The 26991-nt window shown below is 54.0% G+C and overlaps 1 protein-coding gene across 2 annotated transcripts in view; it reads right to left on the bottom strand.

The window, feature by feature from the left end:
* Positions 1 to 26991, bottom strand: part of REEP6 (receptor accessory protein 6) — a 78816-nt gene that overhangs the window by 44149 nt on the left and 7676 nt on the right. For both annotated transcript variants that reach the window (XM_078670799.1, XM_078670798.1), the window contains exon 2: positions 6421 to 6514. In XM_078670799.1, the coding sequence (XP_078526925.1) occupies positions 6421 to 6514 (94 nt within the window). The remainder of the gene's footprint in view (positions 1 to 6420; positions 6515 to 26991) is intronic.

Below are 26991 nucleotides of genomic sequence, written 5' to 3'. Positions count from 1 at the left end.
TCTGGAGTGAAGGCTGAGGGTGACACCCCCATACTTCACTGTGCAACCTGCTCACCATGGCAGGATAGCTCTGGAGTGAAGGCTGAGGGTGACACCTTCATACCCCAGGGTGGAACCTGCACACCATGGTAGGATAGCTCTGGAGCGAAGGCTGAAGGAGACACCCCCATACTTCACTGTGCAACCTGCTCACCATGGTAGGATAGCTCTGGAGTGAAGGCTGAGGGTGACACCTTCATACTCTAGGGTGGAACCTGCACACCATGGTAGGATAGCTCTGGAGTGAAGGCTGAGGGTGACACCTTCATACTCTAGGGTGGAACCTGCTCACCATGGCAGGATAGCTCTGGAGAGGAGGCTGAGGGGGACACCTTCATACCCTAGGGTGGAACCTGCTCAGAATGTGAAAAGAGAATGGAACAGCACCTCCGAGGAGAAGACAGGAGGATCGCTCTGTACTACTGGGAGTAACCTACTCAGTGTGTGAGAGACAAACGATGCAGCTCGGGGGGAGACGTTTGGGAAAACACCTGCATATTCTATGGTGAACCTTCTCAGTATGAAGGTGGAATGCGGGAAGGGGGCTTTGAAAACGTGGGCTGGCAGGTGTTCACATAACTGAATAGCTCCCTCCAAACTCAGCGGCTACACTGCAGGCTTTGAGACTAGGGCTTCTTATGCAGTGCAGCTAATTCTTTTAACACAAGATAAATGTAGAGGTAAAGAGATCGGTGGTGAAGGAGGATCATCAGCCGAAAAAGATAAACAAAGTATGGTGTTCACTAAGATGAACCTTTTAACTTCTGGTAGATTTGGACTTCCCTTTTAAATGTTTTTTTCTTCACTGTATGTGTATTTTGTAAGTTGCCGCCAATCTTTGAAATAGGAAGTTGCATCTCAAAAGGACAGGAAGTGCTGTCTGTAGATTCGTCACAGTAGCAATGGTGCAAAAGAAATATGTAATTTGCACTTAGTTTCTACTCACAGGTTTACATTCATGGTACTCTTTTCCATTCATCCCAAGAACTACAACTGCAATACTACACTACTAAGATCTAAGACTCCTCCACCGCAGGTACTACCAACAGAGAGCCCTGCCCCGCCATCAGAAAAACTATAAAGGGCCCTCTCCCACCCAAAGATCTGCAACACTAGGGGGTGAGGTCCTACTGGTCCACCCCAAAAACTAAGGCAGAGGACCCCACTGCTTGATCCCAAGAACAACACTAGAAGGTCCCACTCCATGAGCTACAACACCAGAGGGTCCTACTCCACCCAAGATTAACACCAACAGAGGGTCCTACTCTACCCCAAGAACAACAACACTAGAAGGTCCCACTTCTCCACCCCAAGAACTACAACACCAGAGGGTCCTACTCCACCCAAGAACTACACCAACAGAGGGTCCTACTCTACCCCAAGAACAACAACACTAGAAGGTCCCACTTCTCCACCCCAAGAACTACACCAACAGAGGGTCCTACTCTACCCCAAGAACAACACTAGAAGGTCCCACTTCTCCACCCCAAGAACTACAACACCAGAGGGTCCTACTCCACCCAAGAACTACACCAACAGAGGGTCCTACTCTACCCCAAGAACAACAACACTAGAAGGTCCCACTTCTCCACCCCAAGAACTACAACACCAGAGGGTCCTACTCCACCCAAGAACTACACCAACAGAGGGTCCTACTCTACCCCAAGAACAACAACACTAGAAGGTCCCACTTCTCCACCCCAAGAACTACACCAACAGAGGGTCCTACTCTACCCCAAGAACAACACTAGAAGGTCCCACTTCTCCACCCCAAGAACTACAACACCAGAGGGTCCTACTCCACCCAAGAACTACACCAACAGAGGGTCCTACTCTACCCCAAGAACAACACTAGAAGGTCCCACTTCTCCACCCCAAGGACTACAACACCAAAGGGTCTTACTCCACCCCAAGAACTACAACACCAGAGGGTCCTACTCTACCCCAGGAACAACCACATTAGAAGGTCCCACTTCTCCACTCCATGAGCTACAACACCAAAGGGTTCTATTCCGCTCCACGAACTACACCACCAGAGGTCCTACTCCACCTCAAAAACTACAGCAGAGGACCCCACTGCTTCATCCCAAGAACACTGCAAGGTCCCACTGTTCCACCCCAAGCACTACAACACCAAAGGGTCTTACTCCACCCCAAGCACTACAACACCAAAGGGTCTTACTCCACCCCAAGCACTACAACACCAAAGGGTCTTACTCCACCACAAGCACTACAATACCAGAGATCCTATGCAACTCCAAAAACTACAACACCAGAGGGTCCGACTCCTTCACCCCAAGAACTACAACACCAGAGAGTCCGACTCCTTCACCCCAAGAACTACAACACCAGAGAGTCCGACTCCTTCACCCCAAGAACTACAACACCAGAGGGTCCGACTCCTTCGCCCCAAGAACTACAACACCAGAGGGTCCGACTCCTTCGCCCCAAGAACTACAACACCAGAGGGTCCGACTCCTTCGCCCCAAGAACTACAACACCAGAGGGTCCGACTCCTTCACCACAAGAACTACAACTCCAGAGGGTCCGACTCCTCCACCCCAAGAACTACAACACCAGAGGGTCCGACTCCTCCACCCCAAGAACTACAACACCAGAGGGTCCGACTCCTTCACCCCAAGAACTACAACACCAGAGGGTCCGACTCCTTCACCCCAAGAACTACAACACCAGAGGGTCCGACTCCTCCACCCCAAGAACTACAACACCAGAGGGTCCGACTCCTCCACCCCAAGAACTACAACACCAGAGGGTCCGACTCCTCCACCCCAAGAACTGCACCACCAGAGGGTCCGACTCCTTCACCCCAAGAACTGCACCACCAGAGGGTCCGACTCCTTCACCCCAAGAACTGCACCACCAGAGGGTCCGACTCCTTCACCCCAAGAACTGCACCACCAGAGGGTCCGACTCCTTCACCCCAAGAACTACCCCACCAGAGGGTCCGACTCCTTCAACACCCCAAGAACTACCCCACCAGAGGGTCCGACTCCTTCAACACCCCAAGAACTACCCCACCAGAGGGTCCGACTCCTTCACCACCCCAAGAACTACCCCACCAGAGGGTCCTTCTCCACCCCAAGAACTACCCCACCAGAGGGTCCTTCTCCACCCCAAGAACTACCCCACCAGAGGGTCCTTCTCGTCCACCCCAAGAACTACCCCACCAGAGGGTCCGACTCGTCCACCCCAAGAACTACCCCACCAGAGGGTCCGACTCGTCCACCCCAAGAACTACAACACCAGAGGGTCCGACTCGTCCACCCCAAGAACTACAACACCAGAGGGTCCGACTCCTCCACCCCAAGAACTACAACACCAGAGGGTCCGACTCCTCCACCCCAAGAACTACAACACCAGAGGGTCCGACTCCTCCACCCCAAGAACTACAACACCAGAGGGTCCGACTCCTCCACCCCAAGAACTACAACACCAGAGGGTCCGACTCCTCCACCCCAAGAACTACAACACCAGAGGGTCCGACTCCTCCACCCCAAGAACTACAACACCAGAGGGTCCGACTCCTCCACCCCAAGAACTACAACACCAGAGGGTCCGACTCCTCCACCCCAAGAACTACAACACCAGAGGGTCCGACTCCTCCACCCCAAGAACTACAACACCAGAGGGTCCGACTCCTCCACCCCAAGAACTACAACACCAGAGGGTCCGACTCCTCCACCCCAAGAACTACAACACCAGAGGGTCCGACTCCTCCACCCCAAGAACTACAACACCAGAGGGTCAGACTCCTCCACCCCAAGAACTACAACACCAGAGGGTCAGACTCCTCCACCCCAAGAACTACAACACCAGAGGGTCCGACGACTCCACCCCAAGAACTACAACACCAGAGGGTCCGACGACTCCACCCCAAGAACTACAACACCAGAGGGTCCGACGACTCCACCCCAAGAACTACAACACCAGAGGGTCCGACGACTCCACCCCAAGAACTACAACACCAGAGGGTCCGACGACTCCACCCCAAGAACTACAACACCAGAGGGTCCGACTCCACCCCAAGAACTACAACACCAGAGGGTCCGACTCCACCCCAAGAACTACAACACCAGAGGGTCCGACTCCACCCCAAGAACTACAACACCAGAGGGTCCGACTCCACCCCAAGAACTACAACACCAGAGGGTCCGACTCCACCCCAAGAACTACAACACCAGAGGGTCCGACTCCACCCCAAGAACTACAACACCAGAGGGTCCGACTCCTCCACCCCAAGAACTACAACACCAGAGGGTCCGACTCCTTCACCCCAAGAACTACAACACCAGAGGGTCCGACTCCTTCACCCCAAGAACTACAACACCAGAGGGTCCGACTCCTTCACCCCAAGAACTACAACACCAGAGGGTCCGACTCCTTCACCCCAAGAACTGCACCACCAGAGGGTCCTTCTCTACCCCAAGAACTATACCACTAGTGGTCCTAATCTTCTGCACCCAGTATCAGCACCACTAGTGGGTCCTACTCATCGACCTAAAGAGCTACAACACCTGAGGGTTCTCCTTCTCCACCCAGTCAGGCTGGGTAGAAGTCGTACTGTGCCAGACTAGGAAGGACAATGCTGTGCCTGTCGTGGGAGGAGCAGGGCTTGCCTGGCTAGGGAGCGGCACAGCTGTGCAAGACTAGGAAGGACAATGCTGTGCCTGCCGTGGGCGGAGCAGGGCTTGCCTGGCTAGGGAGCGGCACAGCTGTGCAAGACTAGGAAGGACAATGCTGTGCCTGCCGTGGGCGGAGCAGAGCTTGCCTGGCTAGTGGGCGGCACAGCTGTGCAAGACTAGGAAGGACAATGCTGTGCCTGCCGTGGGCGGAGCAGAGCTTGCCTGGCTAGGGAGCGGCACAGCTGTGCAAGACTAGGAAGGACAATGCTGTGCCTGCCATGGGCGGAGCAGGGCTTGCCTGGCTAGGGAGCGGCAGAGGTGTGCTCTGCTGGGAAGAGTCCAAGCTGCAAACAAGCTGTACCTGCCTGGGATGAGACTGAGCTGGGTCTGACTAGAGAGGGCCAGTTGGTCCATGGTCAGCTGGGGAGAGGCCGGGGTACGCCGCAGGTGCAGCAGAGAAATCTCTGGCTGGTCTTACAAATGGTGCAAAGGGCAATGGATCGGGTCCTGTAATCATTAACTGCTCTGCTGACAGATCGATGCCTCCCAGTTACAAGGATGTGAACTTAGCTTCACTACAACAATGCAGTTTCTCACTACCACAAGGTTTAAGGCTGACTTTTTACTATATTTCCAGCCTCGTTTAACGGAAACACACTAAGGTTTTATTTCTAATGTATCCTAGAGTTAATGGAACTGAATTCTACCAATAAAACCAAGTCAAGTCCATCCATACAGCCCCCTTTGCCTACGCTGTGCCTACCCCACCACAGCTGTGTGCCAGGGCATTGTAGAGCTCGGGAGTGGCAGTCACCCACACGCTTCTCTCAACTTCCTTGCACAGTGGCACCATGTTGTGACCGACCTCTAGGAGTCACTGCTTCCTACAGCCGATCACATTGCGCCATACTGTGACTGACCACTAGGAGTCACTGCTTCCTCCAGCCGGTCACCCAGCGTTATTCTGTGACTGACCACTAGGAGTCACTGCTTCCTCCAGCCGATCACCTTGTGCCATACTGTGACTGACCACTAGGAGTCACTGCTTCCTCCAGCCGGTCACCCAGCATCATTCTGTGACTGACCACTAGGAGGTACCCTGCTGTACCAAAGTCTGGTTCTTGCAGGAAGCCAACCCAGGCCCCATTGTGAGCTTCCACCACTGCAGGGCGGGCACGAAAGCGGAGGTCTGACTCCTCCCCCATAGCTCAACCAATGCAGTCTAAGTGTCCAGTTAGGGAGGCGGAGGCAAAGTGTATGCAGTCAGAAAGAAAGGGAAGCAGAGAGACATGATGGCAGACGCAGATTGTAGAGGAAAGAGATGATAGAGAGGTGAAGGCAGCACCTCCTGAGAAAGTGATTAACAGAATCAGGGGGTGCCTTAAGGGAGGGCAGACAGAGGAGGCCACATAACGAAGGGGGATAGAGCCGGTCACCAGGGGAGGCAGAGGAAAGAGGCCATCAGAACTATGTGGAAGTGGGGGGGAGGAGTGATGCCAGAGAGGGGACCGCCAGAAGGACATGCAGAGACAAAGGAGGGCCACCAAAGAAAAGAAGGCACACATAAAGGGCCACCAGATAATGGTTGGACGTGGAGAGGGGGCGCGATGGGAAGGTGAGAAAGGGGGCCGCCAGAGAGAAAGAAGGGCCACCACAGGATAAGAGGCAGGGACAGAAGAGGCCACCAAATGATGGATGGCACCAGAGAGGTGGGACCCTCTAGAGACGTCATACTCACGAGGTGTATGCTGGATACACGAAGCCGATGAGGTTGCACAGCAGAGATGCCCCGTAGCCGAATACAAGGTAGACCCCAACAGAGCATGCAGACCCTAGGGAAGAGGAGGAGACAGCATCATTAGGAAGGGCGAGCACTTAGTAGGGCACGTGGAAGGGGCACGGAGGGTCCTGGTTCCTGAGGTTCCAGTGCAGCCAGAGGCTACTTGGTTCCAGCTGTGACACCTGCAGCCAAGCTCTCCTGTCCAGGTCTGCACTCCCTCTGGATAGAGGAGTGCAAGAGTCCAAACCTTCCTCAAGGAGGGAATTTAGGCTAGACACTCCGAACGCAATACACCTCCATCAATAACCCAGTTACTCTTAAAAAGTACTCCACCACACTCATAAGCCTAAATATCCCACCTAGGGTGAGATTAACAATGACAAGGACCATTGCTGCCAAGCGGCTCCAGGGCACGTGTGACCTCCGCAGCCAGCCCTGGCCTCTAGCGTGCTGCGACTTATAGTGTTGAGGCAAGAGTACAGCCTCCAGAATCCCACCAAGAATTGGGTTATTGTCTAAATGTGGCTTTTTAATAAACAATGATTAATTCAACAACATGTTGCATTCTGTGACTTTTTTAGTTGTATGCAGAGGTTCAACACAGTCTTGTGGTTAAAAAGTCAGGGCTCGTGGAGCGTGCCTCCAGTGACCCGAGTTCACTTGGCAGCTGTGGACATCCAAAGACAAGAGTCCAAAAGTTGTTTTAAAACCCAGCGCAACTTTGTCCCATTACATGAAGTCTAAAGGTAAATGGTTCTCAAGGGTGCTCGCAAGTACAATTCAAAGACCCCACTCGCTCCTGTTGCTACTGGTGAGGGGACAAGGTATCAGTGCATTTCACTTGACTGAGATCACTCAGGTTATGGAGGGTTGAACTCTCTGAAAGAGGGGTGCACTTTGTGTAATCGCCCCCACCTCAAACGTGTGCTCTGGAGTCTCAGTCCATGTACCAGGGAAGCCCCATAGCCACCTACTATGACCAGAGGGCCCTGGGACCCAGTGCAGAAAACGCTGTGCCCCGTGGGAGCAGATTCTATGCTGAAGCAGGGGAGGGGCATTCACTTTACCAGCTCAAGCCCAAGAATACAACATTTACAAATGGTAGTGGTGATCCTATTGGTAGCACATCACTCTCTAAGCACATTAGATATTGATGCATAGTATTGGTGCCCCTCCAGGTTATACATTTACACCCCACTGCCTAAGGTGTTACCCGCTGTGGCTCAAAGGAGACCATTGGTAATGTCAAAGACTATACATAAACCCCAACAATATTTGAATAAAGTGCGGCTCCCTCACGGTAGTTCAGGGGTGATTTACAGTTCTATCTCCAGTCCCAGAATACTGGGTGAAGTGCGGCTCCCCCACGGTAGTTCAGGGGTGATTTACAGTTCTAGCTCCAGTCCCAGAATACTGGGTGAAGTGCGGCTCCCTCACGGTAGTTCAGGGGGTGAGTTACAGTTCTATCTCCAGTCCCAGAATACTGGGTGAAGTGCGGCTCCCTCACGGTAGTTCAGGGGTGAGTTACAGTTCCATCTCCAGTCCCAGAATACTGGCTGAAGTGCGGCTCCCCCACGGTAGTTCAGGGGGTGATTTACAGTTCTAGCTCCAGTCCCAGAATACTGGCTGAAGTGCGGCTCCCCCACGGTAGTTCAGGGGGTGAGTTACAGTTCTAGCTCCAGTCCCAGAATACTGGCTGAAGTGCGGCTCCCCCACGGTAGTTCAGGGGGTGATTTACAGTTCTAGCTCCAGTCCCAGAATACTGGGTGAAGTGCGGCTCCCCCACGGTAGTTCAGGTGTGATTTACAGTTCTAGCTCCAGTCCCAGAATACTGGGTGAAGTGCGGCTCCCTCACGGTAGTTCAGGGGTGAGTTACAGTTCCATCTCCAGTCCCAGAATACTGGCTGAAGTGCGGCTCCCCCACGGTAGTTCAGGGGGTGAGTTACAGTTCTAGCTCCAGTCCCAGAATACTGGGTGAAGTGCGGCTCCCTCACGGTAGTTCTGGGGGTGATTTACAGTTCTAGCTCCAGTCCCAGAATACTGGCTGAAGTGCGGCTCCCCCACGGTAGTTCAGGTGTGATTTACAGTTCTAGCTCCAGTCCCAGAATACTGGCTGAAGTGCGGCTCCCCCACGGTAGTTCAGGGGGTGAGTTACAGTTCTAGCTCCAGTCCCAGAATACTGGGTGAAGTGCGGCTCCCTCACGGTAGTTCTGGGGGTGATTTACAGTTCTATCTCCAGTCCCAGAATACTGGCTGAAGTGCGGCTCCCCACGGTAGATCAGGGGGTGATTTACAGTTCTATCTCCAGTCCCAGAATACTGGGTGAAGTGCGGCTCCCCTCACGGTAGTTCAGGTGTGATTTACAGTTCTAGCTCCAGTCCCAGAATACTGGGTGAAGTGCGGCTCCCTCACGGTAGTTCAGGGGTGAGTTACAGTTCCATCTCCAGTCCCAGAATACTGGCTGAAGTGCGGCTCCCCCACGGTAGTTCAGGGGGTGAGTTACAGTTCTAGCTCCAGTCCCAGAATACTGGGTGAAGTGCGGCTCCCTCACGGTAGTTCTGGGGGTGATTTACAGTTCTAGCTCCAGTCCCAGAATACTGGCTGAAGTGCGGCTCCCCCACGGTAGTTCAGGTGTGATTTACAGTTCTAGCTCCAGTCCCAGAATACTGGCTGAAGTGCGGCTCCCCCACGGTAGTTCAGGGGGTGAGTTACAGTTCTAGCTCCAGTCCCAGAATACTGGGTGAAGTGCGGCTCCCTCACGGTAGTTCTGGGGGTGATTTACAGTTCTATCTCCAGTCCCAGAATACTGGCTGAAGTGCGGCTCCCCACGGTAGATCAGGGGGTGATTTACAGTTCTATCTCCAGTCCCAGAATACTGGGTGAAGTGCGGCTCCCCTCACGGTAGTTCAGGGGTGAGTTACAGTTCTATCTCCAGTCCCAGAATACTGGGTGAAGGGTGATTTACAGTTCTAGCTCCAGTCCCAGAATACTGGGTGAAGTGCGGCTCCCCCACGGTAGTTCAGGGGTGAGTTACAGTTCTATCTCCAGTCCCAGAATACTGGGTGAAGTGCGGCTCCCCCACGGTAGTTCAGGGGTGAGTTACAGTTCCATCTCCAGTCCCAGAATACTGGGTGAAGTGCGGCTCCCCCACGGTAGATCAGGTGTGAGTTACAGTTCTATCTCCAGTCCCAGAATACTGGGTGAAGTGCGGCTCCCCCACGGTAGTTCAGGGGTGAGTTACAGTTCTATCTCCAGTCCCAGAATACTGGGTGAAGTGCGGCTCCCCCACGGTAGTTCAGGTGTGATTTACAGTTCTAGCTCCAGTCCCAGAATACTGGCTGAAGTGCGGCTCCGTCACGGTAGTTCAGGTGTGATTTACAGTTCTAGCTCCAGTCCCAGAATACTGGGTGAAGTGCGGCTCCCCCACGGTAGTTCAGGGGTGAGTTACAGTTCTATCTCCAGTCCCAGAATACTGGGTGAAGTGCGGCTCCCCCACAGTAGATCAGGGGGTGATTTACAGTTCTATCTCCAGTCCCAGAATACTGGGTGAAGTGCGGCTCCCCCACGGTAGTTCAGGGGGTGAGTTACAGTTCTAGCTCCAGTCCCAGAATACTGGGTGAAGTGCGGCTCCCTCACGGTAGTTCTGGGGGTGATTTACAGTTCTATCTCCAGTCCCAGAATACTGGCTGAAGTGCGGCTCCCCACGGTAGATCAGGGGGTGATTTACAGTTCTATCTCCAGTCCCAGAATACTGGGTGAAGTGCGGCTCCCCTCACGGTAGTTCAGGTGTGATTTACAGTTCTAGCTCCAGTCCCAGAATACTGGGTGAAGTGCGGCTCCCTCACGGTAGTTCAGGGGTGAGTTACAGTTCCATCTCCAGTCCCAGAATACTGGCTGAAGTGCGGCTCCCCCACGGTAGTTCAGGGGGTGAGTTACAGTTCTAGCTCCAGTCCCAGAATACTGGGTGAAGTGCGGCTCCCTCACGGTAGTTCTGGGGGTGATTTACAGTTCTAGCTCCAGTCCCAGAATACTGGCTGAAGTGCGGCTCCCCCACGGTAGTTCAGGTGTGATTTACAGTTCTAGCTCCAGTCCCAGAATACTGGCTGAAGTGCGGCTCCCCCACGGTAGTTCAGGGGGTGAGTTACAGTTCTAGCTCCAGTCCCAGAATACTGGGTGAAGTGCGGCTCCCTCACGGTAGTTCTGGGGGTGATTTACAGTTCTATCTCCAGTCCCAGAATACTGGCTGAAGTGCGGCTCCCCACGGTAGATCAGGGGGTGATTTACAGTTCTATCTCCAGTCCCAGAATACTGGGTGAAGTGCGGCTCCCCTCACGGTAGTTCAGGGGTGAGTTACAGTTCTATCTCCAGTCCCAGAATACTGGGTGAAGGGTGATTTACAGTTCTAGCTCCAGTCCCAGAATACTGGGTGAAGTGCGGCTCCCCCACGGTAGTTCAGGGGTGAGTTACAGTTCTATCTCCAGTCCCAGAATACTGGGTGAAGTGCGGCTCCCCCACGGTAGTTCAGGGGTGAGTTACAGTTCCATCTCCAGTCCCAGAATACTGGGTGAAGTGCGGCTCCCCCACGGTAGATCAGGTGTGAGTTACAGTTCTATCTCCAGTCCCAGAATACTGGGTGAAGTGCGGCTCCCCCACGGTAGTTCAGGGGTGAGTTACAGTTCTATCTCCAGTCCCAGAATACTGGGTGAAGTGCGGCTCCCCCACGGTAGTTCAGGTGTGATTTACAGTTCTAGCTCCAGTCCCAGAATACTGGCTGAAGTGCGGCTCCGTCACGGTAGTTCAGGTGTGATTTACAGTTCTAGCTCCAGTCCCAGAATACTGGGTGAAGTGCGGCTCCCCCACGGTAGTTCAGGGGTGAGTTACAGTTCTATCTCCAGTCCCAGAATACTGGGTGAAGTGCGGCTCCCCCACAGTAGATCAGGGGGTGATTTACAGTTCTATCTCCAGTCCCAGAATACTGGGTGAAGTGCGGCTCCCTCACGGTAGATCAGGGGGTGATTTACAGTTCTAGCTCCAGTCCCAGAATACTGGGTGAAGTGCGGCTCTGTCACGGTAGTTCAGGTGTGAGTTACAGTTCTATCTCCAGTCCCAGAATACTGGGTGAAGTGCGGCTCCGTCACGGTAGTTCAGGGGTGAGTTACAGTTCTATCTCCAGTCCCAGAATACTGGGTGAAGTGCTTCGGTTCCCAAAGCAGCCCGAGATGTTAATTTACTATTGTACCTCCCATCCTGGAATATTTGGGGAAAAAAATCCCTCCATATTATTTGAGGGAAATTCTAGCTTCGATCTCGAATATTTTGAAGTTTAACATTCCACAAATATTATGAAATAACATTTGAAAATTGTAAATTAGTATTGTCTCATGATATTGGCATTGCCTGGCCAGAGAGGGCAGTTTAAAAGGACAAAAAATTAGGAATACCATTTACAAAGGAGCCCAGGTAACGTGATGGCTGCAAATAAGAGCCTAAATGTAAAGGTGAACTCTGGGAGGTCCATATCCAGCCAAACAGAACAGTCGAAACAATCTTCTGTTTAGGGCAATCTAACTTGTCACCCGAAGTCAACCAGAATGGACTGCCTAGCAGTCGATTAGTATATCTAGAGAAGCCTGCACATTCCTTTACTATTTTAGGATCAAGGGAGGCATACCCCCAACTAACAAGCCTGTGCTAATGCAGCTGTTTAACAGCTCACTGAACACAGAGAAGAATAGTACCAAAGGCATGGAAATCTGCCTTGGTGAAGCCTTCACTGGGGAAAAGAGAAAGCATAACTGGTTTCTGTCCATCAATTTTGTTTTTTAGGTGTCGCCTTGGCCGTAGCACTGCGAAGCAGTGCTTCGCCCAGGACGAAAGCTTATGTCCTACAGTATGGGGCTTCGTCCCGCCTCTGTCTTCCATTGGCTAGCTCCATAAATGGAGGCTAGCCATTGGAAGAGATTGGCTGTCAGTCACTATTTCCCCGTCGGAACGCGATTCGGGGGCGTTTCTGGGTCTTTTTTCAAGTTCCACCCTCTCCTCTTCCCATTGGCTGGAATTTTACCTTCCAGCCAATGGGAAGGGGAGAGCACGAAAAACACGCCCCCGAATCTGCCGGCCCGGGACACCCCCGTGACGTCATTCCCCGGGCCGCGCTGTGATTGCCTGCCGGCCCAGGACCTGACTTATTAACTGTGCTCCCACTTCAGTGATTTATTTTAATAGATCTGGTAAGAAAGGGATTTGTATTTGTTGTTCATGATTTACACTACCCTGTCCCTAGGGTTCTTTTGAATAAGGGTGACTCTCGTTTGGTTTGGAGTGAGCGGCAGTGGGCACTGCTTCTTTGACCCACTGCCCCCGTTTCATACCTGCCCCCCAAGTACGGGCTCTCTATGTTCCCCACCCTTGCCACCCATACTCCCACAGCCTGCCTGCCCCTCCCCACCAGGCCCCTTTGTTGGGTCTGGCTCTCCGAATCCCAGCTCCTGACTCCAGGCCTTATCTATTATTTACGGCCCTGGTCAGGGCTTGTTCAGATTTCCCCCGGTCTGTCTCCATTACCAGGCATTAGCCCCCATCCATGTTTAATGAAGCAAGCTGTCGTGCTCCCTAGGCCTAGGGGCGGGGCGGATTGGTAAGAGGCGCTGGGGCTTTGTTGTGCTGCTGTGGGGCTGTCACTCACCACTAGTCAGTCTGGCGGGTGCACCCTGCCCCCCCTCCCTAGAGGCCTGATGGACCTCAGAGCGTGACTTGTGTCATTATAGCGCCGAAGGCTAGCGGCGGCCCCTTACTGCCATCTCCAGGGTCCTGCAGACGAGTCAACCAGGGCCTACAGAGATGTGGCAGTGTCTGATCAGACTGTTGTTAGGAGAGAGGGACGAAGGCGCTAGAACTCGGCTTTCCAGAGTCGGCCGGTTACATCGCCAGGCTCTGCAGCGCTACATACATTGTGCAGGACATACGACCCAGCCTGCCGTGCCTCCGTCCCACAGAGCTGTCCGGTAGATCCCTCCTTACGGTCGACTCAAAAAGCTGCTGGCGTAGTTTACAGCAATGGCGAGGCCAGAGTCATAATTGTTATTTCTTTACAAGCTTTTCTTTCCTCTCACTTCTACCAAAAACGCAGTGTTCGCCATCACCGCCCCCACCGTCACACTTGAGCGCGCATCTACTAGGGACCGATGAGGAAATACGAGTTTTTTGTCTCAAATAAACGTTAGCACATTCGAGAGAGACACACAGGAAGGAGTCAGCGGGAGTAGACAAGACGTTGGTGCTATAAAGGAGTTATTCCTTCGAGCACCCGAGTAGAAGGGTACATCAAACAGCCTTCTGGGCTAAACTAAGACTGGAATGAGAAGCCTCACACCAATGGTTAATAGTGGCTGGTCAAAGAAGGCCAGTGGTTGAAAAGGGCAGGCCCACAGCCAACGATGTTTGTTGCTATGTACTAGGTCTGTTTAATAGCCGCGCTTTCACACCCAGATCTAAAAATCACAATTTCTGTCTGCCTTCTGCTTTTAACTTGTTTCTTTTCTGCTGGCAGCAGTCAGATGCGCGCTCCTGCTCCGAGATTAAAGGGGCTGCGGAATGCGGACATTCCTCAGCCCTCCGCTTCACATGAGACTCCACGGGGCTCTCCTGGGCCAATTACCACCTCCAGGAGGGACTCTGGGTTGTCAGGCGCAACGGGCCCTCTTGATTAAAGGCCCAATAGCTTCTCCCAACTCAGGGAAAAGATAATCGTAGCAGTTTATAACAAAGAAGCCAACACCCCCATCTCTTGTCAATCCACAGTAAAATGCTTTTTTTGTGCAGCCTCGTGGTATTTTCTTAAAGCAGATGAAAAATAATATCCCATTTATTCACTGTGAAGTTTTTGCTACAGCGCTGTAGACCTTGGATGAGTGATAGTGCACTTTAAAATAAATGGTTATAAGGTAACTTGCACAGATGGCATCTGGAGGCGATAGAGATGACACACATACATAAGTGCAAGCTATATATGTTTATGGTTGGCATCATGGCAGCCCCGGGCATTTAAAACATGCATATGTTTGTAGTCAGCAGTGATTAGGCAAATCTAGAGAACAGCAGTACAAAGGTATACCAAAGACGGTGCTTCCCAAACGTTTTAAAACCACGACCCACGTATTAGAACAACACTCTTTCGTTATGGGTAACTGGCAGCCCTGGAAACTGCACTGCACAGAGCTTTCGGTTTGGTGGAACTGTTTTTGAACGAAGAACATGGCGGAAAGCCCCGGACCTGTACCGGGGATGCCAGTGGGCGGGATGGCTGCACCTCAGGGAGAGGAAGCGGAGACAGCCGCTGAGAGAGACCCCCGGGTGCGCTGCTACAACAAGCGCCTCCTTGGGGAGGTGCTGGAGATGTGTAGCGACTTCAGCATAGCTGTACTAGAGAGCCAGCCGCAGCTTTGTCCGGAGCACAGGAAGGAGTTGCAGGAGGCGCGCTGGGTGAGTAACTACGTTGTTTGTCTTTATTTCTAAAGTCGAAAAGGTTGCCTTTGCTACAGTGACGAGGTTTCACGTTTCCAAATTCCCTGCGTGAGTTGGTCTCCCAGTTTGTTCGTTGCATTCTGGTACTTGTGGTTTTGTGTCCCCATTTAGGCTAGGGCGACAGTACCAGACACTACATCCTGGACTGTTTGCATGGATCTGGGAGACTTCAGGAGTCATCTGCTTGTTTTTAATAGCACTCTTCACTCCAGCACACAGGCCCCCCCGCTGCACAGTATTATCTAACCTTTCTTGTAGTGGGAAGACGTGGGTCCCTATATGGGGGTGCAGGGTGCCTTCAAAGTATTTTCTGCCCCCTGCTTTTTGCTCTGCAGTTCGAGAGAATGCCAATTCCGCAGGTTGCCTACATAGAATATTAGCTAAAGTTGCACAGCGTTCTGTATTATATTTATAGGTTAGAGGCTACAATTATTGGATTTTCCGATACCTGGAAATTTAGCAGTATATGGGGCATTGCCCGTGATCAGTCTGGAGTCAAGATTGACCACCTCTTGAATGGAATACGTGGTTTAAGTGATGAAATACATTTGTGATTAGAAATATAAAACAGAGTAAGCTATTGGCATAGTAAATGACAATGCCATTTATTTATGTTTTCAAAACCAACACATAAATAAAAATGTTGTCATTAACAATGCCAATAGCTCTAACTTTTACAAAGGCGAGACCGTTGCATTGTAAATGCTTGTTTACATATGTCGCCCAAGTGGGACATGTATGCTCAGACGTGGGTCCCGGGCTCACTACCCCACTGGATTCAAGCTATCCTGGCTGATGAAGGGTGATGCCCAGAAACCGGTCCCAGGAAGCTTGAATCCGGTCCATAGAGGACCTGTCTTGGCAGTTCGGGCTGAACTGTTCCCATGATGCACAGGGTCAAGACTGATTTGCCTATGGATGGGTCCAGACTGGGATGGCGTGGTAAGTAAAAGAATGATGGATTAAACCCAGATCCTTGTGACTGGGGTGAATATTTGCGTTGTCAGCATTCCGTCCATCATTGTTTCTTTTGCTTCGTTTGTAAACAGGACATTCCTGCTGAGAGCTCGTCAGTAAGATGGCGCCTGCCTCATACATGCCGCATGATTCTTTCCTTCGGACTTGTGAAGGTGTCCCTGCTCTCCAGCCACCGCAGGAGGGTAAAGCATCCCCTTGGAGAGAGGCAGCAGAGTAAAACACGTCCTACTGTGGGGCACATGAAGTGCGAGTAGGCAGTGCCTGGCACCCCATAATACATATGTATACTGTAGAACTCCGGTGCTGACCTTAGCAAGTACCACCAACATGCACAGTACTAGCATCCAGCATCCATCCCGGGGAAGCAAAACACCTCCAGCAGGGAGGGTAGAGGCCTCTCAAACCATGGAAGGGCAGCGGGCCCATGTCCAGTCTGTGGGCAGCAAAACTGACCACTTCCTATTCGTAAAAGGTTTCAAGCGCTTCGCAGTCCAGGCATATCGTTGGGGAACCGGCTCCCTGCCACTCGAAAGCCATATGCCCCCCCCCCCACACACAAAAAACACACACACACACAAGGTTCCTGAATGCCTTCCGTACCCACTCTCCAAGAGACGAGCGTGCCTGGGTGCTCCTTGCGCGGACCGTGGGCGCGCACCCGGTGCAGAGATGCTGCCAGTTCATGCCCAGACAGGTGAGCTGGGCACAGGGCTGGGCGGCCACAGGATTTAGAGTGAGCAACGATTATGATGATCAGTGTGAGGGATTACACTGCTCGCGAGGGGGGAGGGAGGGGATTACATTCCCACGGGCACCGGCAGTCTGAGCCTCCATAGGTGGATGAAGCTGCGCAGAGGCTGAGCGTTGAGGCCTCAGTGCAGACTGGGAGAGTGCCAGCAATGGACTGAAGCCTATCACACGGTCTCTGACCCCTCAAGCTGGCACTGCACCCTTGCCCACCACCCACTCGCCCTGGAGCTGTGCGGAGGCTGAGCGTTGAGGCCTCAGTGCAGACTGGGACAGTCAGTGCCAGCAATGGACTGATGCCCATCACACGGTCTCTGACCCCTCACAGCTGGCACTGCACCCTTGCCCACCACCCACCCACCCACCCAGGAGCTGTGGCCTTCCTTCCTAAGCTCCCTGGTGAGTCATACCCTTACCCACCACCCACCCACCCTGGAGCTGTGGCCTTCCTTCCTAAGCTCCCTGGTGAGTCATACCCTTACCCACCACCCACCCACCCTGGAGCTGTGGCCTTCCTTCCTAAGCTCCCTGGTGAGTCATACCCTTACCCACCACCCACCCACCCTGGAGCTGTGGCCTTCCTTCCTAAGCTCCCTGGTGAGTCATACCCTTACCCACCACCCACCCACCCTGGAGCTGTGGCCTTCCTTCCTAAGCTCCCTGGTGAGTCATACCCTTACCCACCACCCACCCACGAGCTGTGGCCTTCCTTCCTAAGCTCCCCGGTGAGTCATACCCTTACCCACCACCCACCCACCCTGGAGCTGTGGCCTTCCTTCCTAAGCTCCCTGGTGAGTCATACCCTTACCCACCACCCACCCACCCTGGAGCTGTGGCCTTCCTTCCTAAGCTCCCTGGTGAGTCATACCCTTACCCACCACCCACCCACCCTGGAGCTGTGGCCTTCCTTCCTAAGCTCCCTGGTGAGTCATACCCTTACCCACCACCCACCCACCCTGGAGCTGTGGCCTTCCTTCCTAAGCTCCCCGGTGAGTCATACCCTTACCCACCACCCACCCACCCTGGAGCTGTGGCCTTCCTTCCTAAGCTCCCTGGCGAGTCATATGAGCTCCACACACGATCACCCCACAAGGCCTGGCGCGCCCCTTTCTATGGGGCTGCCCCCAGCGGAGCAGAACCACGACAGACACAGCTGGGAGTGACCACTACAGGCCACTACCAGCCACCCCAAACTGCACAGGGTGGAAGGGTGCACCTTCCTACCACCCGGAGAGAGGTCGACCCCCTGCCAGGGCTGGACCGTGCTGGACTCCGAGGAGGTCCCAAGGACAGCGAGGGAGGGTTTACAGTCGCGCAGACTTCTAGCAAGTCGCCTGCGTCCCTAAGAGTCTGAGTGAGCTCCGTTTGCGAGGATTTCAGAGAGTAAATAAGACAGAAAGGCACTGAAGGGTGCAATGAACACATGGAGGACCACCTGACACTTTGGACTACCTCCTCTTGTGTTACTGTGACCTGTACCCCTCCTATAACAAGCCCTATCTTATGCTGGTGTGTTTGAACCCACCCTCTGCTGTGTGACCCCACTCCCAACACAAGCCTCATCTCACAGTGACCCCACCCCGCTGTGTCAGAAGGCCTCAACTCCATCCCTCCAATGGACCCTTCTCTGCCCACTCCCACTCACTTTTGACCACCAGGCGACCCGCGCCCTCTCTGGAGCCGCCTCCCTTCAAAGGGTGCGACCTGTGGACCCAGAGTCTCTCCCACGCGCAATACAAGTTACACCAAGCCACGATAGGCTCTCCTATCTCCCGGGGGCCACGACAGGGGCTCCTATCTCCCGGGGGCCACGACAGGGGCTCCTATCTCCCGGGGGCCACGACAGGGGCTCCTATCTCCCGGGGGCCACGACAGGGGCTCCTATCTCCCGGGGGCCACGACAGGGGCTCCTATCTCCCGGGGGCCACGACAGGGGCTCCTATCTCCCGGGGGCCACGACGGGCTCTCCTATCTCCCGGGGGCCAGGATAGGGGCTCCTATCTCCCGGGGGCCAGGATAGGGGCTCCTATCTCCCGGGGGCCACGACGGGCTCTCCTATCTCCCGGGGGCCACGACAGGGGCTCTCCTATCTCCCGGGGGCCACGACAGGGGCTCTCCTATCTCCCGGGGGCCACGACAGGGGCTCTCCTATCTCCCGGGGGCCACGACAGGGGCTCTCCTATCTCCCGGGGGCCACGACAGGGGCTCTCCTATCTCCCGGGGGCCACGACAGGGGCTCCTATCTCCCCGGGGGCCAGGACAGGGGCTCCTGCCTCCCGAGGGCCAGGATAGGGGCTCCTGCCTCCCGAGGGCCAGGATAGGGGCTCCTGCCTCCCGAGGGCCAGGATAGGGGCTCCTGCCTCCCGAGGGCCAGGATAGGGGCTCCTGCCTCCTGAGGGCCAGGATAGGGGCTCCTACCTCCCGAGGGCCAGGATAGGGGCTCCTACCTCCCGAGGGCCAGGATAGGGGCTCCTACCTCCCGAGGGCCAGGATAGGGGCTCCTATCTCCCGAGGGCCAGGATAGGGGCTCCTACCTCCCGAGGGCCAGGATAGGGGCTCCTACCTCCCGAGGGCCAGGATAGGGGCTCCTACCTCCCGAGGGCCAGGATAGGGGCTCCTACCTCCCGAGGGCCAGGATAGGGGCTCCTACCTCCTGAGGGCCAGGATAGGGGCTCCTACCTCCCGAGGGCCAGGATAGGGGCTCCTACCTCCCGAGGGCCAGGATAGGGGCTCCTACCTCCCGAGGGCCAGGATAGGGGCTCCTACCTCCCGAGGGCCAGGATAGGGGCTCCTACCTCCCGAGGGCCAGGATAGGGGCTCCTACCTCCCGAGGGCCAGGATAGGGGCTCCTACCTCCTGAGGGCCAGGATAGGGGCTCCTACCTCTCGAGGGCCAGGATAGGGGCTCCTACCTCCCGAGGGCCAGGATAGGGGCTCCTACCTCCCGAGGGCCAGGATAGGGGCTCCTACCTCCTGAGGGCCAGGATAGGGGCTCCTACCTCCCGAGGGCCAGGATAGGGGCTCCTATCTCCCGAGGGCCAGGATAGGGGCTCCCCTCTCCCGGGGGCCATGATAGGGTCCCCTATCTCCCGAGGGCCGCCCTAGGACGCATGCCTCCTCTCCCACTCCTAAAAAGCCACCTCCGCCGGATACCAGTCGAAGCCACCTTCAGACCCGTAGGCTTACGTGCAGTGGTAGGAGAGCCAAAGACTGAATGGGCAGAGTCTGAAGTAACCTCAGCCAGTGCCGGGAGGGCCCTCGCTCAGAGTGTGGGAAAAGCACACACAGGCTGCACCTGCATCATTGTACAGGCAGCTGAACTGCTGAGTACACAAGAGCACACCTCCCCAGTCTGATGCAGGCCTCAGGGCTGGGAGCCTTTACACCCTGGCCAAACAGCCTAATCCAGCCCCAGAGGAGGATTAACCACAGCTTTAGACAGTCCACTGACTAGAACCCCAACCTTTACATGATAGCACCAGAGAGGCGGTCATCACACCTGTGGTAGAACGAGAACGCTGCAGAATCGGTCACCTCAGAGCATGGCGCCAAAAGGGATCAATACATTTGTCAAACATTCCTTCCCTCAGACATAGCCGTTCTTATTAAATTCCATACCTTTGTATTTGCACAATAATCAACCCCCCCCAGACATACACCGTCTCAGCGCTTTACCCAAGATTCCCTTGACCTCGTCTGCTACATCCGGTCAAAGCCGATATCCATAGTGGGTGACCCGAACATGTGGGCAGGCTCGGTGCCACTAGATCTAGGGGGGCATGAAACCATTGCTGGCAGACGGCTGAAGTCTTACTCACCTACCAGACAAACCAACCCGCGTCAGGCCACAGACCCGCTCTCTTGGGTTTATAAAGGCTTGTCACACAACATTTTATCCAGCAAAAGTATCGAGGCATCGAAGTGGCCACTGCCACGACTTGTGGCACCACACGCTGACCAGACACTTGGTGCCCAAAGCTTGCAAAGGACAGCGGTGAGGAGCCGCACCGCAGTGGTCCCAGGTGGGAGTCAGCATCCTTTAGGCCTTGGTGGCCACCAATGGGAACTCCGAGATAGAGAACCCACCATACAGGGCTGGACCTCTGAGCGGAGAGGCTTCTGAGGTCCCTGGCACTCCAGAACCGAGACAACCTGTGCGGCCTGAAAACGCGCAGCTGAAGAAGCAACAGGCGGCTTCAGCAAAACAAGAGCCACCATGATCTCAACCTCTGCACCTTAGTCAATGCATGTAGTTCACAGGCAAAGTCCAATCGAGACAGAACCAGGGTCGGAGGAGCTGAGACCTTCTGTTCCTCAGGCAAAGTCCAATCGAGACGGACCCAGGGCCAGAGGAGCTGAGACCTTCTGTTCCTCAGGCAAAGTCCAATCGAGACAGAACCAGGGCCAGAGGAGCTGGACCTTCTGTTCCTCAGGCAAAATCCAATCGAGACGGACCCAGGGCCAGAGGAGCTGAGACCTTCTGTTCCTCAGTCAAAGTCTAATCGAGACGGACCCAGGGCCAGAGGAGCTGGACCTTCTGTTCCTCAGGCAAAATCCAATCGAGACGGACCCAGGGCCAGAGGAGCTGAGACCTTCTGTTCCTCAGTCAAAGTCCAATCGAGACGGACCCAGGGCCAGAGGAGCCGGGACATTCTGGGGGGAAAATTCAAGATAGTTGAAAAAGACTCAGAAAAGCAATTGGAGAAGGATTCAGCAGCTGTGGACAACTGGTAAACGGTGGGGCAGAAACAAATCTATGCCCATCACAACCCCTTTGTTGCCCATAAGAGTTCGACGGTCCATGGAAGGAGCTCAGAATTCATTATATATTTAAGGGTCCCAGAAGGACGTGGTCTTAGTGGGATTCAGGTTTAGATCACTGAGCATTACCAGAGCTCAAGGTCCCCAAGACAACTGAAGAATATATCAGAGGGGAACCAGAAGTGGGTAAATGGGGTGATAGGGGAGGGGCAGAGGTGGGAACATGAGGAGGGGGAGCAGAGGTGGGCCGATGAGTGGCAGGACCACAGGTGGGTGCATGAGTAGGACCAGAAGTGGGTGCATGAGGAGGGGCAGAGGTGAGTGCATAAGGAAGGGCAGAAATGAGTGCATGAGGGGGCAGAAATGAGTGCATAATGAGGGGGCAGAAATGAGTGCATAAGGAGGGGGCAGAAATGAGGGCACGAGGGGGCAGAAATGAGGGCACGAGGGGGCAGAAATGAGGGCACGAGGAGGGGGGCAGAAATGAGGGCACGAGGAGGGGGGCAGAAATGAGGGCACGAGGAGGGGGGCAGAAATGAGGGCACGAGGAGGGGGGCAGAAATGAGGGCACGAGGAGGGGGGCAGAAATGAGGGCACGAGGAGGGGGGCAGAAATGAGGGCACGAGGAGGGGGGCAGAAATGAGGGCACGAGGAGGGGGGCAGAAATGAGGGCACGAGGAGGGGGGCAGAAATGAGGGCATGAGGAGGGGGGCAGAAATGAGGGCATGAGGAGGGGGGCAGAAATGAGTGCATGAGGAGGGGGGCAGAAATGAGTGCATGAGGAGGGGGGCAGAAATGAGTGCATGAGGAGGGGGGCAGAAATGAGTGCATGAGGAGGGGGGTAGAAATGAGTGCATGAGGAGGGGGGCAGAAATGAGTGCATGAGGAGGGGGGCAGAAATGAGGGCACGAGGAGGGGGGCAGAAATGAGGGCACGAGGGGGCAGAAATGGGTGCACGAGGAGGGGGGCAGAAATGGGTGCATGAGGAGGGGGGCAGAGATGAGTGCATGAGGAGGGGGGCAGAGATGAGTGCATGAGGAGGGGGGCAGAGATGAGTGCATGAGGAGGGGGCAGAGATGAGTGCATGAGGAGGGGGGCAGAGATGAGTGCATGAGGAGGGGGGCAGAGATGAGCGCATGAGGAGGGGGGCAGAGATGAGCGCATGAGGAGGGGGGCAGAGGTGAGCGCATGAGGAGGGGGGCAGAGGTGAGCGCATGAGGAGGGGGGCAGAGGTGAGCGCATGAGGAGGGGGGCAGAGATGAGCGCATGAAGAGGGGGGCAGAGATGAGCGCATGAGGAGGGGGGCAGAGATGAGCGCATGAAGAGGGGGGCAGAGATGAGCGCATGAGGAGGGGGCAGAGATGAGTGCATGAGGAGGGGGGCAGAGATGAGTGCATGAGGAGGGGGGCAGAGATGAGTGCATGAGGAGGGGGGCAGAGATGAGTGCATGAGGGGGCAGAAATGAGTGCATGAGGGGGGAGCAGAGGTGGGCGGATGAGGAGCTGGACCACACTTGGGTGCATGAGGGGGGACAGAGGTGGGTGCAGAGAGAGGGCAGAGGTGGGTGGATGAGGGGCAGGACCACAGGTGGGTGCATGGGGGGCAGAGGTGGGCGGATGAGGGGCAGGACCACAGGAGGGTGCACGAGGGGGGCAGAGCTGGGTGCATAAGGGGGGCAGAGCTGGGTGCATGATAGGGTTGCCATCTGGATCCTGAAGCCTCTGTATTACCTGCTGATCATCCTTGGATAGAACTACCAAACCAGGCGGACAGGCAGTTCTAGCCTTCGGTTTTCAATGGTTCTGCAACTCCACATCACGGAAAGTCACTCATCTCTTAGTTTAGCAATATTCTGTCCACTGCCACAGCTAACTGGAGCTCTGTACCAAGCCCAGACTGGCACCTGATTGGATGCTCTGCAGACATCCAGCACTCACATTGTCTGACAGTCTGATGACCAAAATGCTGCTCTTGGGCATCTGACCCTAGGAAATATGGTGTATCTGCTCTTGACGGTGCAGGCTTAAGCAGCCCACTTTCTAAATAAACGCAAACACCATGTAAACCGTGAACCAGCATGGGTCCTGATCTGGTGTTTATTGCGCCTGCCAGCACACTGGACGGAAGCTCCAAACACCCCCATGAAAATAGTACAAGGAGTGAGTGACAGTGGGCAGGTGGAGGGCCTTGCGCCTCCTCTTTTCGGACAGCACAAAAACCTCTAACCAAGGTCCATTCATTTACACGAATGCCTAAGGTCCTGGGTTGTGGCACATCAAGTTCCACGCTCAGTCTCAATTCGCAAATGACATGGGCCTCTCCAGACCGTGCTCTCAGTGGAGACCGTGCATGAGCCTCTCTGGAGAGGACGCTCAGAAGAGACTGAGGGTATAAAGGCTCGTGACGCGGGGTGGGATCTCCCACAGCCTTGCATGGTACCCCTTGATGGATGGAACACGTCCGGCTCCTTTGAGAAGAGTGTTCCTGGTGGTTAGACCGGGCGCCTCCGACGCGTCGTAAACTTGCTGTTTCAGAAGCATTGTCACACTTCTCATGGACATCTCATGTCCTCATCTGTCTGGGGCCGACCAGTCCTGAAGGCCCGTGGGGCTCGAAGATCAGATCGTGTTCCATTATAAACATTGACTTTACCTCTCAAACCACTTCCATCCATACAAAGCAAGCAAACATGTCCACTTCAGACCTCCTGCGCGCTCGTCTCGTGGTACGCGCATCACCACACGCGGTTCATGCGATGCGGAGAGATCAGGCCGCTCAAGAAAGGACCAGCCCCAGCGGTCAGCCTTTGGAAGGTGCGGCTGTCCAGGGAGCTCTAGAGGAGATACGACTCGATCAGCCACTCATCTGAAACCTCTTTGTAAATATCTTTTGAAGGGGGGAAATTGGGTCATTTGACTTTCCCTCTATTTAATGAGCTCAGTGGGGGTTCCATCAGGAGTGCGCTCTGCTCCTTCCCAGGTCAGGGTGAGTGAAATGACCGAGTATTGAACATTATTTACAGTGATCACCAAGGCACGCGACAGTGTCTACACCTTATAGGTAGCAAGTGATGGGTTGACCTTTGCAACACGGGATACTGCCTAAAGAGTGGGTTACTGTGAGCAACAGAAGGGTCACTGCAGGTGCTTTGTAGAGCAATACCTCCCAATACTGCCTGATGAAGGTGGCCGTCTGGTGCATTGGAGCTGAAACATGTTGACCAAGAAGGCAAAGGCTTAAGGGTTCTTCGCTGTAGTATTTGGTTTATGACTTGTCGCCATTAAACAATGAAGTCTGCTGTAAAGGGAGGAGGCAAATCATTTTAACCAATGATGTACTTTGCCGACAGAGAGCACACCTGAAACAGCCCTGTCCTCGTCACTGAGGTACAGCGTAATCGGAGGCAGAGCAGAAAGTGCCAACAAAAGCCCCATTTTGAGCCTTAGGGACAGTGGTTGGAGCAATCAGCAATAAGGAAAGAGGCAACTTGAATGTGTTGGTGTGAGCAGGCAGCGGGTGGTCCCCAAGGTAACGAGGATAATGATGACACGAGCAAATCCAGCCTGTGCTGCAGATTATTGCTGATTTGCAAAGCCTCTCTTTTTGCGTATGTTGTATGGATGACAGTTGTACGCGAGTCAATACCGCGGCTAGGCAGGCACTGGTTGATGGCCAGAGACACGGTACAGGCTATCGGACGCATACAGTGAGATTCAATTGGTTACCCTGAGGCCCTCTGTAGTTAGATTGTTGGATTAATGGGGTTTTGAGCCTTGTTGAGTAACCCTCACCTCCCGCTTTTTTACAATATACCATTTTTTTAGTTTGCCCCAGAGGCGACGATGATTCATTATTTCTTTACGGTTTCATGCTGCACGAACGACCCAAGGTTGTCAAAGAAGTTGTTTGTTTGGCAGCCAAGCTCCAGACTTGATTTCTGAGTCGACTGTACATGACACGTGTTAATATCACTTGACTCACAGTGGTATCCAATGCTTAATTTAAGCCTGTCTCTGCAGGCGAGGCCCAGTGGCACTCATTTTTAAGTCTTGGGTAGACTGCGAATGCACTGTCTCGAAGAGACGTGCTGTGTTTTATCTGTGGGCTTACAGGCCACCCATCTCCTACCACTGGTAAACTTCTGCATCACTCATTTTCTTTGATGGCAGTCGCCATGGAATGTGGGCGTCACTCCCTCTTCTTTTGTTTGGCCCTCCCACAGCGCATGGACCAAGCACGTCTCCTTACACGGCTCCTGGTTTGCAGATTTTTATTTTTTTTCAAGCACTCTATAGGAGTACTTGTGCTTTCAGACCACCTCCCTTGTACACATACCACTAAAATGCATGTTCGTGTACATAAACAAAAACATTACTTAACCCCTTCGATGCGGATGACAAAGCCAGCTCGTCATGGGCGCTACCTGCGCTACGCGGATGACGAGCTGGCTTTGTCACAAACCGCGCGATTTTCAAATTTCAGCGCACAGCGGGAAAACCCGCTAGCGCGGTAGCGGTTAAAAAGTTAAAACACGAACAACATTTGATCACCATTTTTTTGCACGATCCGATGTTGTTAAAGGGCTTGCTCCGTCTGTCTTGCCATAGATTGAACACAAGCCAATGGTATTGGAGCACTTTAAGTGCACTTTAAGTGGTCACCAGTTACATTACACAATGACACATTCATTTTTGTCAATCCTGCTTCAATTGAGGTTTTTGTTACCCCCTATTTGCTTGCCCATCTCCCCATCCCCTCCTGCTTGAGCCCCCCCACCCCCTAAATTACCTTCGTCGTCGCTGCTGCTTTTATGTTTTGCACAATCCAAAAAGGTGTTGGAGCACTTGGTCCATCCTCCATATTGCCATAGTGCTAACACCAGTCGATGGTATTCGAGCGCTTTCAGTGCTCACCAGTTAAATTACACAATGACACATTCACTGTCGTACACAGGGGGAAGCGTAAGTGATATGCTCAGAATTACAAATTGTTCAGTCGACCTTGAGATTCAAACCTGGTTTCCCCCGATTCCCCTGTTGGCAGCTCTGGTCGATACGCCACATCCTCGCTTCACTTCAAAGCTCCTCAACTGTTTCCTCACTAACCACATTTGCTCAGCAAGACCCCGACAACACTGAACAAGTATTGACAAAACCAACAGATCTCGGCAATGCCCAAGCTATTGGCCTGGTCAATGTGACTGTCTTTTAGCCATGTTGTTCAACAGCGCATCTGCTATTTAGCATGGCTGGGTGTCACTGAAAAAAGCGCTATGATGCAGCCAGGCCACGTTATAGCACGTTTTTGTGCTAGGATGGACAGGACAATAAACTCAACCTGGGGGGTGAAGAGACTCTGCGTCGGCTCAGCATCCTGTGATTTTGGGCTTTCAGTAACTTTCAGACATGCTGAGCAGCAGATGTGCTGGTAGACAACATGGCGAAACGGCATTCACATTGACAAGGCCAATAGCTCTGGCATTGCCGGGACCAATTGGCTTTGCCAAGGGCTTGCTCAAGAC

The sequence above is a fragment of the Lissotriton helveticus genome, chromosome 12 (assembly GCF_964261635.1).
Source record: "Lissotriton helveticus chromosome 12, aLisHel1.1, whole genome shotgun sequence".
In the NCBI taxonomy this organism is placed as follows: Eukaryota; Metazoa; Chordata; class Amphibia; order Caudata; family Salamandridae; genus Lissotriton; species Lissotriton helveticus.
Note: the sequence above shows the minus strand (reverse complement) of the source record. Positions and strands in the feature narration are given on the sequence as shown.